This window comes from Benincasa hispida, chromosome 1, assembly GCF_009727055.1.
Source record: "Benincasa hispida cultivar B227 chromosome 1, ASM972705v1, whole genome shotgun sequence".
Taxonomy (NCBI): Eukaryota; Viridiplantae; Streptophyta; class Magnoliopsida; order Cucurbitales; family Cucurbitaceae; genus Benincasa; species Benincasa hispida.
This window is the reverse complement of record NC_052349.1, coordinates 12,681,984-12,697,443: the sequence shown is the minus strand read 5'-3', so window position 1 is coordinate 12,697,443 and position 15,460 is coordinate 12,681,984. Positions and strand designations below refer to the sequence as shown.

The 15,460-nt window shown below is 31.4% G+C and overlaps 2 protein-coding genes across 2 annotated transcripts; one reads left to right on the top strand and one right to left on the bottom strand.

Moving 5' to 3' along the window:
- Positions 1-100: 100 nt before the first annotated feature.
- LOC120081029 (oxidation resistance protein 1-like) lies at positions 101-2,958 on the bottom strand. Its single transcript, XM_039035710.1, has 8 exons — positions 2,627-2,958; positions 1,705-2,123; positions 1,547-1,619; positions 1,352-1,432; positions 1,177-1,240; positions 663-750; positions 487-571; positions 101-375 (listed from the first exon to the last, which is right to left on the bottom strand). The coding sequence occupies exons 1-8, from the start codon at positions 2,732-2,734 to the stop codon at positions 334-336; spliced, it is 960 nt and encodes a 319-aa protein (XP_038891638.1). The 5' UTR covers positions 2,735-2,958; the 3' UTR covers positions 101-333.
- Positions 2,959-6,050: 3,092 nt separating this feature from the next.
- Positions 6,051-8,254, top strand: LOC120081036 (plasmodesmata-located protein 2). Its single transcript, XM_039035718.1, has 3 exons — positions 6,051-7,499; positions 7,762-7,869; positions 7,981-8,254. Exons 1-3 carry the CDS (start codon positions 6,707-6,709, stop codon positions 7,986-7,988), a joined length of 909 nt encoding a protein of 302 aa, XP_038891646.1. The 5' UTR covers positions 6,051-6,706; the 3' UTR covers positions 7,989-8,254.
- Positions 8,255-15,460: the final 7,206 nt, after the last annotated feature.

Here is a 15,460-nt window from a genome sequence, read left to right as displayed (position 1 = left end):
ATATTTTTACTTGGAATTGCACGTATTGAGATACAAAAACGAATTGATCTTTATTCAAGTTACTCTCTTTTATGTGATACCAAAGTAATAGAAGGTAGGCTTGAAAAATTGAAGAATTACAAAAGAATGAAATTCTCTGGTTCATGTAGAACTGCCTGTGTAAGACATTAATTTTACAGAACCAATATCTTCTCACAAGGTGTAGAATACTAAAGACATTTGAATCTGAGAAGCTCAAGTTGAAAGTGGAGAAAGAAAAGAATATTGGAGAAAGTAAATGTTTTTAGCCAATAACTTAACGTAACACAAACTGCTAAACATTCTGTCCCATCGTCATCGTGAATGATATTGTGAAGCATGAGCAAAACCCCAGAGCTGCATAAACCCAAACAACACAAACATAAGCAGAAGGAATTTAGGCATAGGCACATATTGGGTTTTCATCGTAAGTTTGAGGACGTATTTCTTTCCAGGGTTGGTATTTACCTCAACATTCTTCAACTCAAACTCCTGGGCGTGTGCTAAGCATGAGTTACCAAATGTCTCACATGGTCCACTGGTTCCATTCAACCTTTTAAAAAATAAAGACGATTTGGTCTCATTGATAGAAGCAGTAGATGGCAGTTTACAATGGTGTAGTAGATTAGAAAAGAAATACTTACAGATCTTCTTCGAGACGTAATGCGAAGTTACTGCCACCACCAAGTGCTAGTAAATCATCCATACACATGTAGAAATAGCGGTTTACTCCTATTCATATTTCCAAATCAGGTAAAAAAAAGTTAGATAAATTGAAGAGGAAAGGGTTCCTTCATTCCTTCACTCTTTTCTTTCAATGTAAGAGATTGTTTTGTTTCCCAGATCAGTTAACATCCAAATACACAACTTCTGTGGGCATAAATAATACAGACAGCTTTCACCTCAGTTTCAATAGAAAGATGCATAAATAAGATGTCTACAGCCATTTCTCACCATCACTATTTGTTCATTCTTGCAAAATAGTCGTGATTTTTACAAAACATCAACTTCCGAAAATGATGAAATTCACTAGAAACTACAGTAGTGAGGGGCTTAACACACCGTGACAGTCAAACATATTGGTGGGGAAAGGTACACATCCAAAGAGTATGAACAAAGTAAAGAAGATTGCAACTAAGAAGGAAAAGAAGAACATACCAGTTGGTCTGAAGAGCTGGGGTTCACCATACATGGTGGTAAAGACAAAAGTTTGATTTGTTCCCTAGCACACCATAAAATTAGACAATATAGTCAAGCTTTAAACACCAAAACAAAATAAATATTATGCACAAAGTGGAAGTGAGCATCCTCAGAAGACAAAAAGTCAACTAACTTGATATTTTCTCTTTGCAGTAGGCTTCAATGGGCATTCTAGAAGACCACCAAACACGGCACCTTGCTGATCGCCAACAACCTATAGATTGCGTGGAAACACAACACCATTATTAAACGAACACGAAGTTCTGCACTGGTAGCTTTTTAATAGGACTAAGATCTGGGACATGGAGAAGTCATACGATCAACATACCAGCAAACAAGGACCAGAAAGTTCACAACTTTTACGAATGAGCGTTCGAAGAGATATGCCATGTCTCAATGTACTGCCCTTCATTAGAAAGAAACTCAAGTTAAGGTCATAATGCATCAAACTACCATCTCCATATATCAACATTTCTAATAAATTACCTATATAACAAGATCCATTGTTGCCCTTTCACGATATTAGGAAGACGTTGTTGCAGGAATTCATAGGTGTCAGTGGAAATCAGAACGGAATCAACCGTGAGGTTTGTCACAATCTTTTCTGGACTACGTTGGCAAGTTGTTTCTTCAAATACTTCAGAACTACCAGTACTCCTTCCAGAGACACAGTCATCAAAATCTTCCTCATTGTCTCGGATGTCTTTGTTCTCACATACTAAACTGCAGTCCAATGGTTCAAGAGAATCAAAACTGACAGTATCATATGGCAAAGGGCGAGGCTGATGTAGCTTGTAATTGTTCTGGGGTTGGCCTGATTTGGGTCCTTCAAAGGCCGAGAATGGGATTATATAGGAAAAGTAGGAAGACAAAGCCTTTCCTCCTTTAGAGAATGACCTGCTGCCCTATACATCACAACAAATAGCATAGTAAAATCAACTTGGAATTCATAGCAAGTCCATAGCACAAGAAAGAAATCAATTCCAATTTCCATCTAAATAGCACAACTGAGCCACTGTAGTTCCAAAGAGAGGAGAATGAAATACAACCCCACATTGTGATATAACTAAGTTGTTGTCATTAATCGTAGAAAATTTAGGTTAAATCTATTGGCGACGAGCTACTACCAACTCTACTAATTGATTAGCTTACAACTAAAAGGGGGTTATTGTTTATGAGTTGTGTTAAGTAGTAGACCTAATGCATATCAAGTGGCGAAATTCCAACCCTTAGACATGCCAAACTCAATCAGCACCAACGCAGAACAAAACGGAACTATCAAAACAAAATTGGGTAAAGTATATTGAGACCCAAATCTGAAAAAACCCAGATCAGCAATGACGGCAAGTTCATAAACCGAAAAGAGCATAAGAGAAATAAATCGAAACAGAGCAAATTAGAATGTTACCGGAGAAGGGTCGCCGTGAAGTGGAGTTAAGGAATGAGAAGCGGAATCTGGGAAATCGGCGAAAAGACGGGAAAGGCTGTCGGTAACTTTGTCTTTGAAGGCAAACATTGGTGAGAGTGATGAAAGAAGAGAGAGAGATTAGTGGTTCCGTTCCGTCGAGGGCTCAGCAACCTTTTTGCTTGAAATTTCGAACAGAGAGATGAGATGAGATGAGATGAGAAGAGAAGGGGCAGAGGTGTAGCGGAGAGAGACGGCCGGAGAAACTGGAAGGAACGGCGACAAAGTGAGAAATCTGAGGGTAACTAAAATAAGAAAAATAAAATTGTGAATAGGAATAGGAAAGTGATTATTTTTCAAAAATAAAATAGGAAAGCGAAGTTGGGTCCTACAACCCATGTGCATGTCAATACGCCATAATTAATGGCTGTTTTTATAAAGTTAAATATGGTTAATTGAAATAATAATAATTAAACTTTACATTTGAACTTTGGGCAAAACATATAATCAATTTTTAACTAAATTCATAAATCAGGTTAAACTTAAAAGTGAACCGATAAAATTTTACATTTGAACTTGGGAAAAATTCATAATCTACCATTTTTTATTCTTATATTCAATTTGGGAGTTGTATCTATCATAGGTTATGTCTTCTCAAATGAATTTAGGACAACGGAATAAATGGTCAAAATAAAATGACATTTTACAAAAATGATCAAACAAACTTTTCTTTGTGAAAATGCCAAATAACTAATTTTGATACTATTTAAAATTTAAGAGAGTGACAAAAATAGTTAAATCCCTATGAATAGGGTATATTTCAAAGAATTTAGATATAATAAATTAAATCACTCTAAATCTCTCGTAAATTTGAATTTCTAAATATAAGTATTGTGAAGTAAATAAAATATATCAAAACTAACTTTAATTCTTAAAAAACCAATATGGAATATAAAAAATCCTATAAATAATCTTGAATATGGAATATAAACATAATCTAGAGAGAGATTTGGTTAAAAAAATCTAGAGATAAAGATATATATAATATATTTTTTTTTTGTTGGAAATATAAAAAATCCTTTAAGTAATTAAAAAGATATAATTTTAAATTTCAAATCTAAATCAAATCTACGACCACTATTATTTGTAAATATCTTTTCAAAACTAAAAAAAACGTGTAATCTAAATACGGAATAATCGAATGAGTAGTGAGTCTCTTCTCAAATATTAGTAGCCATATTTCTAACACATAAAAAAAAATAGAAGCCTTCTAAAATTACACTCAAATTTTCGCCATTTACCACAATTTCTCAATGAATTTCTTCTCAGTTGGAACTACAAAGTCAACATTAAGGCCCACATGCAGCCAATTAAAAAGTTATTTATAAGTGAAATGCTTTCAGTTCTATCTTTAAAAGAACGCTTGAAATTCAAAAATTTTAGATGGCTGACTTCATCTGTTTTGTTGTATGATGCTCTTTTTCATTAGAAATCTTTTTCAAAGATGCTTTTCTTAGCATCAAGAGATACTATTGCTTTAATTTAAATTTACGATTAACTTAAATTTTAAAGAAAATTAATTGTGTTTATACATCTATAGTTTCAATTAGAGAAATATTAAGAACATCAAAATATGGACATATGGGTCAAAATTTAGCAAAAATTATTCCCCTTATTATAGGCTATCGTCTCTTAAGTCTTAAACATGCTCAACTTGACCATTGATTGGTCATTTATTTTAAAAAAAATCAGCCACATGGGTTGACCAAGTTTTATTCCTCATTAAACAAGTAGTTAGTTTTAATCCAAATAAGTAATGACATTGATAAATATTAGAAATTATATACCTAAAGTCTCCTTGAAAGAGGGTGCAATATAGATCATAGGCTAAAGTTGGGAATGTTATTTCCATCTTTGACCCATCAAGAACTTTAAATTCTATCTCCACCTCATTCTTCAATTTTGAAGAATTGAAGTGGGTATATGGAATATTCAACCAAGAGTTTCTTTGTACTTTTTTTTTCCAATACAAAACTAATTAAATGCCAATAAGAAATTTATAAAAATTACATTTTACGGTGACAATTTTATCAAGTCTCTAAACTTTTTAAAATTATGTCTATTTCGTAATTGAATTAAATAGACATTTTAAAGCTCATAAAGTAAATAAACACAAATTTAAAAATTTAAAAATTTAAAGATTTAATAGACAAGTTTTATAATTCATGAATTAAATAGACAAATTTTTTTAAGTTCATGAACTAAATTTGTAATTTAACCAACTATTCAAAATTTGTTAAGTTAATTTGAATATACATTTTTGGTTATTATTAAAGATTATATTTTAAATTAAGAAAACATTAACTAGCTAATTCACTATTTAACCACCACATTACTTTATAATTAGTTAACTAAATTATCAGGACCATTTAGAACCATTTTTCAATACACACAACTTATATGTATATTCCATAATGGTTTTTTTTTTGTTTGTTTGTTAAAAAATACTTTTAGTCCCTTAAGTTTGGTTTGTAATGATTTAGTCATGTACTTTCAATTTTATAATAATTTGGTCCCTTGTAGGTAACAATTTAGTCTTTGTATTTAAAATTTTTAACGATTTAAAAACTAGTGTTGAGATTTAATGAGATTTATTATATAAATAAATTGATAAACTAATTAGAGAATTCAATATTTTTATAAAATACAAAGCCTACATCATAAAATAATAAAAATTGACATTTAATTTTGATTTTTTTTAATGTTAGGGACTAAATTGTTACAAATTTAAAAATATAAAGACTGAATTGTTACATATTAAAATTTAAGAACTAAATCGTTTCATGGACTAAATTAAAATTAAGGAAAATTCTTATAAATAGAAAAATTTTAAAAATATTTACCCTTTATAACAAAGGTTTCAAAAATATTTTGTACTTTTAGAATTTTTTTTGTCATAAAATATAAATACTTTTAAATATTTTTTAATATTTAAAAAGGTCTCTATTAATTTAATAAAAGTTGAAGGACCAAAATAATTTGACAAACTATTTTTCATCTCACTAAAAATGGAAAAATGGCCATGCCTTTATAATAATTCCATATCCAACAGAATATTTTATTGCTCTCATTTATGAAAACAACAAAGTTTTAAACGGTAGGAGACAAATAACTTTCAATTTCCACCCACTTTAATACACTCAGTAAGTACTCATCCACACTAATGAAAATGACCAGAAATAACTTTCATTTTTCTAAAGAAAAACTCAAATCTCTTTGTTTTTTTTGTTTTGTTTTTTTTTCTTTTCGGTATTGATAATTATTGTAAAAACTTTCTTACTTGAAGGAAGCTTTAAATGATTCATGAGTGAAGCATGATGTTTCTTCAAGTTTAAATTCTTTTGCATAAACAAAAAAAAAAGCTTCAAAATTCAAGAGCTTCACCAATTTCTTTTTGGACCCCATTCAAAATTTATTATGCATCTTCCAAGTGTTCTAACCTTTAAACTTCTGAAAAGTGATTATCAAATAATCTCATTCAAAATCTTCTTCATAGTCAAACTTCTTCTTACACATTTCATCAAAGCAGATTCCTTCTCTGTTCATAGTCTCTTCCAAGCCTATCTCCTCTAAGCATTCAATGTTATAAAATTATTTTAAATAATCTGATTATTATTTGCTTACAATCACAGCAATATTTGAAGTGAGAAAAAAAAAAAAAAAGAATTTTGAAGAAACCCATTTCACTATTTCTATAAAATATCTATATTTTCAATTTTTGTGTATATATTTATGTATTGTTTTTTTGTTTCCCCCTTATCAAATGTACATTGTACTCTTTTTTGGAGTGAAGAAAAAGATGCCTTCTCTGCACATCTAAAGAGGCAAATCCAGCCAAACAAGAAGGAAGGAAGGAAGGCAAAAACCCTTCTCCATTTTTGAGGTACAAATTACAATATACAAGTTTGCTAGATGATTTCCTATTCCCATTATTTCTCTCTTTAGAACAATACCCATTTCCCCATTTCCTCCATTTCCTCTAAATTCCCAAAGGTTTAACAGTTCCCATGTTTTGATTCTTCAATGGGGATGAAAATGGGGGTTTCTTCTTTCAACCCTTTTTCTCTTCTTCTTCTTCTCTCTTTGGCTTTCTTCTCCATTTTTACACTAATCCCACCTGCACAATCTGGCTCTGATTACACTTCTTTGGTCTACAAAGGCTGTGCCAAGCAAGCTCTCTCAGATCCAACTGGGGTTTACACCCAAGCACTTTCAGCCCTTTTTGGCTCTTTAGTTTCACAGTCCACCAAAGCCAGATTCTATAAAACCAGCTCTGGAAGTGGTCAATCCACTATTAATGGTCTCTTCCAATGTAGAGGGGATCTTAGCAATGGCGATTGCTACAATTGTGTGAGTAAAATCCCTAAAATCGTCGAGTCTCTGTGTGGAAAAACTATAGCCGCAAGAGTTCAACTCTATGGCTGTTATTTGCTGTATGAGGTTTCTGGGTTTGCTCAAATTTCAGGGTTTGAGATGCTGTATAAAACTTGTGGCTCAACGAATGTTGCTGGAAGTGGGTTTGAAGAGCGGCGAGACACTGCTCTTTCTGTTTTGGAGAATGGTGTTGTGAGTGGCCATGGATTTTACACAACAAATTACCAATCTGTTTATGTTTTAGGGCAATGTGAAGGGGATTTGGGGGATTCAGATTGTGGTGAATGTGTGAAAAATGCAGTTCAAAGAGCTCAAGTTGAATGTGGTAGCTCAATTTCAGGCCAGCTTTATCTCCATAGATGTTTTATAAGTTACAGGTACTACCCAAATGGGGTGCCCACAAGATCATCTTCATCATCATCTTCATCTTCCTCCTCATCAGGTAAAACACCAATCGCTTGTAGATTCCATTTTTTCACGGTAACAACACACTACTGTTAAATCTCACTTACTTAGGCTCGAAAACTCTGAGCCCAAACAAATGAAAATCAATATTATTAGTTGGGAAGAAAACATTGTACCTCTTCTCTGATATGATGTTAAATTACTCCATAATCCTAGTTTCGGGTTATGGCTAATTTAGTTATATCAATACTTTTTAAACCAAGAGATTTTGGATTTATCTAATATTGGAAGTGAAACAGGAGGAGATATAGGGAAAACAGTGGCTATAATTCTAGGAGCAACAGCAGGAGTCGCTTTTGTGGTCATTTGTTTGCTTTTTGCAAGAGGGTTAATGAAAAAACATGATGGTAAGTAGAGAAAGAAAACACATTTATTTATTTATTTATTATTGTTATTTTCAAATCTTCTCTCTGAATTGCTGTGGGTATTGAGAATTGGGATGATCTTTTTGTGTGCAGATTATTGAAAGAAGCAAATGAAGATGAGATCTTTAAAGATGCAAAAACTATTCTTTTTTATTTTTATGAACAGAATGTTCCCTTTTTTCTGAAAAGGAATGTGATTTTTTTGGTGGTCATAGGGTTTTTTGTTCAAATTGAGAAGGGAATGAATGAATTGAATGATGTTTATCAAACTGAAATAATTTTTACACAAGTGAAGATGAAGAATGTTGGTAATGAAAAGTGGTGGTAACCCATTCAATCTTTTTAACTTATTTGCTTCTTTTTTATACATAGCTATCTATCATGGAGATTTTTTCCCTCTCTTTTTTCCTTGAATCTAGGCCATTGTTCTTTGTTTTCTCACTACTTTTTTATGCTTTTCACAAAGATGCTCCATTTCTGTGTCTCCCCAACATATTGTTTTGTACACTTTTTTAGTTGGAGTTGACAATGATACTAATGAATTGAATAATCAAATAACTTTCATTTTGATCAACAATAGGAGCATAGCTTAATGGATAATATCATCAATTATTATTTTAAAATTCGATAATTTTGATTCTAATCTTGCTCTAGTTGAACTTGAAAATAGAAATTCATCCAATTGCCTTTTGAAACTAGTGAACAAACACTGTAACCAGTTTTGATTCTAGCTGTTGCCTTTCACTGTTTCAAGATCCTTTACCAAAGTGATTATTTTAAATTATAAAATTATTGAAAATATTTTTAAGTATAGTAAAATATCACGATAGACCACAATAGACTTTTATCACTAACACTGATAGATGTCTATCGTTAATAGATAATAAAATTTTGTTATATATGTAAATAAGTTGATTTATTTTCTTTTATTTGAAAATAGTCCTTTAATTTATGAAAAAACGGTTTGGTGGGAATAACAATTTTTTAAAATAAGTTTCAATAAAAATATGTTAAAATAATACCAAGTTGTGATATTAACTCCACTGTTAACTTTTCCAAGTGCATTGAATCACAATTTTTCAGGTAAGTTTGAAATCATTTCAAATATAAATGAATGAATGAATCTATGAATATATATATTTTTATTTTAATTCAAAATTTTAGCTACTCAAAGTGAGCGAAGTTCAACGATAATTGACATGCATTCTAATATTTGAAGTCAGACATTTTAAAATTTCATACTCTATGTACTGTATTAAAAAAATTAGAATTTTATATTACATAAATTCGATATATAAGTGCACTGCTTTTTGTGTTTATATTATACATTGTAAAAGAAAATATTCTTCTTCTCCTCTTTATAACCTTGTTGCTACATCTTTTAGCATTTTATATAACAAGAATTCCAAACTTTCATGGTACTCTCTTTATTTCTTTTTGTATTTTGTAACTTTTTTTGAGTTAAAATTTAAGTGGACATTTGACATAAAATTTTAATAAGCCTGAATAAACTTAGAATGTATAAATTTATGTAACCTAGCTATTTTGGATTGTGCAACCCCAAACTTAAAATTTTGCACCATATTGAGAAGTGGGTGTGAAAAACTTGGACATTATATAGTTTGTATTTGTATATTTTTTCTAATTTTGTTGTGCAATCTTTTCTTTCCAAAGTTAATAAATTAAGCGTGGGAGATCGAAACTTTAACATGAAAGAAATCCTATTAAATTATGCTTAGATTGATATCCCAATTTTTCATTTTCTTTTTCTTTAATAGATAAATCAACCTACTTTCTAGAAGAAAAATAAAGAAATTAAAAAAAAAAAAACCATTTGTGGGAAAATATAAGATAGTGCTATAAAATATTGAAGTGAATAGAATGTGAGAATTGTATGGTAAAAAAATGGTCAAATGAGGAGGCTATACTATAAAGAAGCTATGAATAATCAAAATTAAAATTAGAATAGAAATGATATGGAAGGACATATCATGTGGTGTTTGGGGATGACAGATTGGAAATGGGATCCTTTTGTTAGCCTTTGTTTAGGCCTTTTCTATAACTTAGGCTTCATCATTCCTTCATCAATGCTCCAACCTATAATTGCAAGCCAGAAATGCACACTACCTATTAAAACTATTATATTTAATTATTCACTTTTTCTTTGCACGTGACAATGACCCATTGCGTTGATGTGAAAATATAGCTTATTAAAATACGCTATTTCTCCTTCTAAGTTTGATCGACCGTTAAAGTTTGAATCCTCTTCTCTTCATTTGTAATGAGTAAAGAGAAAGAAAAAAAACGTCCTGAAAAGCCTTTTGTTTCATAAAACCTTGACTCTATTTGATTCACTAAACTGAAGAATAGAGTCGATTATTGGTAGATCAAGATATTAGTTTCATACGAGAAATGTGCCATGATGTCGCTCACAGAGCATTGTATGTTGTTACAACTTTGTAAGAGAATATTATTATTTAATTTTAGTTTAAGAGTGTCGAGTCAATTGAGGCTCCTCTCAATTAAATATCATATTTATCCTACGACTATGTGAGTTTTTTAAACTCACATAGTTTTAATCACCTAAGTAGTTGATTGCTATCAAATTTAAACCCTACAATTATTCTAGGTGTTTCGAAGGAGTTGAGGGAGGGGTGAGTGGGGTTAATAGCTTGACTTCTTTTTTTGGTTCAAGGAGTTCTTGAAGCCATGATGGGCCCCACAACTTATTAACTCATTGTTACAAAAGGGATTGTGACCAAATAGAGTAAGATTGCAACTAAAGCAGATTGAGAATAATAATAATTAAAAAGAAGAAGGGGGAAAATACACACTGTAAGTTTATGTGAAAAACCCCTAACAAATTAGGGTAAAAACCACAAGAAATGATAGAATAATTCCACCATATAAAATAGGAGTTACAGACTTTTTTTCTTATAGAGGAACACCGAGCTCTCTTATAAGAAAAATCTCTCTCTATTTTATGTCACTTGTTTGACGAAGATTTTAGGATGGTTTGACAACCATGGGTCTTCACCTATTTATAACCCAAAGAAACTTGGTTATCAAGCAAATCCAATGGCTCCAAATTGTTCTTGATAGATGTGAAGGATCCAATGGCTCCAATTGTCCTAGAGAGATGTTAAAGATCTAATGGCCATGAATTGATCTTGGACAAAGAGTAAGATCCAAAGGCCCCAAATTGTCTCCAAGAAACTTCTTGAATAATAAATAAGCTTATTGAAAATTTTTGATAATTATCCAATAATCTTCCACTCATAGATTTGATTGATAATCAATCACATCTCCACACCATTCCTTCTACCTTGCCATCTTCATGTTGTTTATGTTTCTGCTAGGCCATTCAAGGATCAACACCAATTAAACTTGTTAATATTGACTACCTTTGTTAAGTAATATGCTATATTTTCTTTTGTATGCATTTTATGCATATCCATTATTCGTTCCTTCACTTTCTCACGAACGAATTGGTACTACACTTGAATATGTTTGTGAAGGGACTATGAAGTCTGAAGGGCAATCGAAATCGTGTCCCAATTTAATTTTTCACATAGTACAAAAATTAAATAGAACAAAATATGCATTTTCAATAAATTTACAGCATGCTAAATAAAGGAGAAGAGGAAATTAGGGTTTTGTAATACTAACCTTTAAAGTCACCATTCTTCACGAATTTCCTCTCAAGTCAGAACAAACCTCGAATTACGAACACCCAAAAAATGTAACAACATTAAATCTCTATTTGATTGGACCTTTGTATTCTCCTTATGGATGAGAATTAGCAAGAGGTGTGGACTTTGCTTTAATTTTGGCAGAAGGAGGGAAGAAAGTTAGAGAGAAATTAAAAACGCAGAACTCTTCTGAATTTTTCTGATATAAGTTTTTTGGAAGAAGAAGCAGATGCCTCTGTAAACCTCATTTCTAAAAACCCTAGTTGGTTATTCCAATAGAGAGATAATAGGGGAATAGAGGGAATAACTTCCTTTTAAATTTTTTCAAATTTTTAAAAACAAATAACTAATCCCTTTAATTTATATAATTATATTAAAACAATTTTAATATAATTAAAACTATATGTTATTTCCCATATAACATATAATCTATAGTTTATTAATCTCTCATATAATCTATAATATTTAATATAAATCAAATTTATATTAAATTTTAACGTATAGTTTTAATATGAATCAAATTCATATAATTAATATTTGAATCAAATTCAAATATTTATTTTCTCTCAAATAAAACTTTATATTATAATGTATCAAATACATTATATTAATTATATCATATATAATTAATCACTCAATTAATTTAAACATTTCAAATTAATCCAAAATTAATTTAATTCTCAATAATCTCGGTTGAGTTATAAAGGGGATCTTATGGACCTGTAAATTGAATCTCCAAAGGTACTTGATCAATTAATTAAACCTCTTTAATTAAATTAATCAACTTTCATTAATTGTCGGTTACTTTACTAAAGACCGACAATTGCACTCTTCGCACTACAAATATATTTCTATGTCCATTAGATATAACCAGTCAATAGTGTGATGACCCTTCACAAATTGCTTGTAAGTACAACTGGCCAAAATTACCATTTTGCCCCTATAGTTACATCTAACTCTTTAAGTACCACTGATCCCTCTAATGAACAATAAGTCATAGTCCAACTATGACCAAACCTCTCTCGAGCCAAGAGAGGGTGTGACACCACATTGTTCAAGCCCTAGAATCAACCCCTAAATGGAGCAATTTATCTACTTACCCCGACGTTAGGGAAGGAGTGAATTTCGTCTTGTGTAGCTGTGTTCTCAGTTCTCCAATTAAACGAATCCCTGAAATGGTAGGTATATTGAATCGACAAACTGGCAGTGGGCACTCTCACCCATGCAAATCAAAGGACCGTCTTTATAGGTAGGAGTTCACAACTCACTTAAGATTCAGGTCATGTCACCTATGGTCATCATGGTGAAATGTAAATCTCTACTATTAACGATGTTATATAATGAGACTATTCATTTTGTGATCCGACCTTATACAAACCCTTTTGTATAGGATACACCCATTCATATGTCTCTACATAAATGATCAGGATTAGATCATTTGTAGAACTTTACAACAATTGTAACTGAAGGATTGTGAGGTTCGATACAGAAGCGCGGATCGTGTCCCAATTTCAATTTCACAGAATTATAATACGAGAAACGCAAATTATGCTTTTTACAAAATTTTACAGCATGCTAATTAGATTAAATAGAGAAGGATAAGGAATTAGATTACTTACCCTTGAAGCCAAATAAGTTTTCACAAAACTCCTCCTCGATCCGGTCACAAACACTTCGTATGAAACTCGATTTCCAAAAATGCAATAACCTAATTTGGCCACCACTACAAGTGAACTTTTTGTATTCTCCTTAAGATATGAGAATAATATAGAGAGTTGTGGGCTTCTTTGATTTTTGAAAGAGGGAAAATATTTTAGTGGAGAGGAATTTTTCTACATGAGCAATTATTTTTGGGGAAGCTTTTCACACACACAGTGCTTTTGTGATCTTCTGTGAAGAAGATGATGAATTACGTAAAGATGAAACCACCCCCCTCCCCCCCAAACACGATTGATTAAAGAGAGAAAAATAGTAACTCTCTCCTCAATTAAATTAAAAAATTTAGTTTAATAAGAATTGTATATATATATATATAAAATAACCAACTTATTATATTATATATTAAACTATATGTTATATTGAATATAACAAATAACCTAAAGTTTTTATATTGTATCAAATACAATATAATCTATAGTTTGAATTCTCTCAATCATTTATGGTATTTAATATAAATCACATTTATATTAAATTTAATTATATGAATATAATCCATACAATTAATATTTGAATCATATCCAAATATTTAATTTCTCTAAAAATAAACTTTCTATTATAATGTATCAAATACATTATATTCATTATATCACATATAAATAATTTAAATTAATTATATCATATATAATTAATTCTCTCAGTTAATTTGAATAATTCAAATTAATCCAAAATTAATTATCAATAATCTCAGTTGAGCTACATAGAGGATCTTGTGGACCTATAGATTGAAGCTCCAATAATACTTGAATAATTAATTAAACTCTTTTTATTAAATTACTTAACATCCATTAACTGCCTGTCACTCCACTAAAGTCAGACAGCTGCACTCTTTCAACTACAGATATATTTCTGTGTCAATTGAATATAACTATGACGACCTTTCACAAATTGCTTGTAAGTACAACTAGGCCAAAATTACCGTTTTTCCCATGTAGTTACATTTAACTCCTCAAGTACCATTGATCCCCCTAATGAACAATAAGTCATAGTCCAACTATGACTAAATCTCTTTTGGATCAAAAGAGGGTGTGGCGCCACATTGTTCATACCTCTGAATCAGCCCTTAAGAGAGCAATTTATCTACTTATCCCAACATTAAGGAATGAGTGAATTCCATCTTGTGTAATTGTGTTGCCAACTCCCAAATCAGACAAATCCCCAAAATGGTAAGCATATTGAGTCAGCGATTTGACCACTCTCACTCATGAAAATCAAAGGACCACCTTTATAGATAGGAGTTCATAACTCACTCAGGATTCAGGTCATGTCACCTATGGTCATCCTAGTGAAATATAAATCTCTATTATTAATGGCGTTATATAATGAGACTATTCATTTCGTTATCCGGTCTTATACAAACCATTTTGTATAGAACATCTTTGCTCACATGTCTTTACATAAATGATTAGGATCAGATCATTTATAGAACTTTACAACAATTGTAACTGAACGATCTCTTAATGAAGAGTTCTATGAGCGCCGTCAGATCTTTCCAATTTCACCGTGATTGAAATATACCATATACATTCGAATATACAGTTATGAAAATATACAGTAATTGATGACATGCTTTGAACACTAAAATATAAGGGAACGAGTTCTCATACTAGTTGAAGACGCTCTTCAAGTTTCGGAACTCAACGCAGTGGAAGACCTCTACCCGATCAACAAACGATCAGTAGATGCATCGGCCATAGCAGCACGAACAACCGCAAAAAAATGAATGCAGCGGGGACGACACCACCAGAAAGGAGCCCTTGGTATTCTCGGGGTGAGAACCCAAAGTGTGGTCTTTGTTGAGTTTGGTAGAGGTAGGAGGAAGAATTGATCATGTAGACGACAAGAAAGTGGGAGAGAATAGGAAGCTATCGTATAGCTAAATGCTTATAGTTTAGAAGAAGTTACACGATCGTATAGGTTTTACCAAACGATCATTTAGGAAAAGGTATACGATCGTTTAGCAAACACGACACACTATACGATCGTTTAGGAAAGCTATCCGATTGTTTAGGCGTTGAGCGACTATCGTATAGGCTCTCGATTTATGCGATCGTTTACGTTTCCACACCTACACCAAACTTTCTGAACTTTTTTGAATTTTTTTTGAACTTTGCAAAATGAAACAAAATTTCATTTTATTCTTCGATTACAATACCGACGCGGTT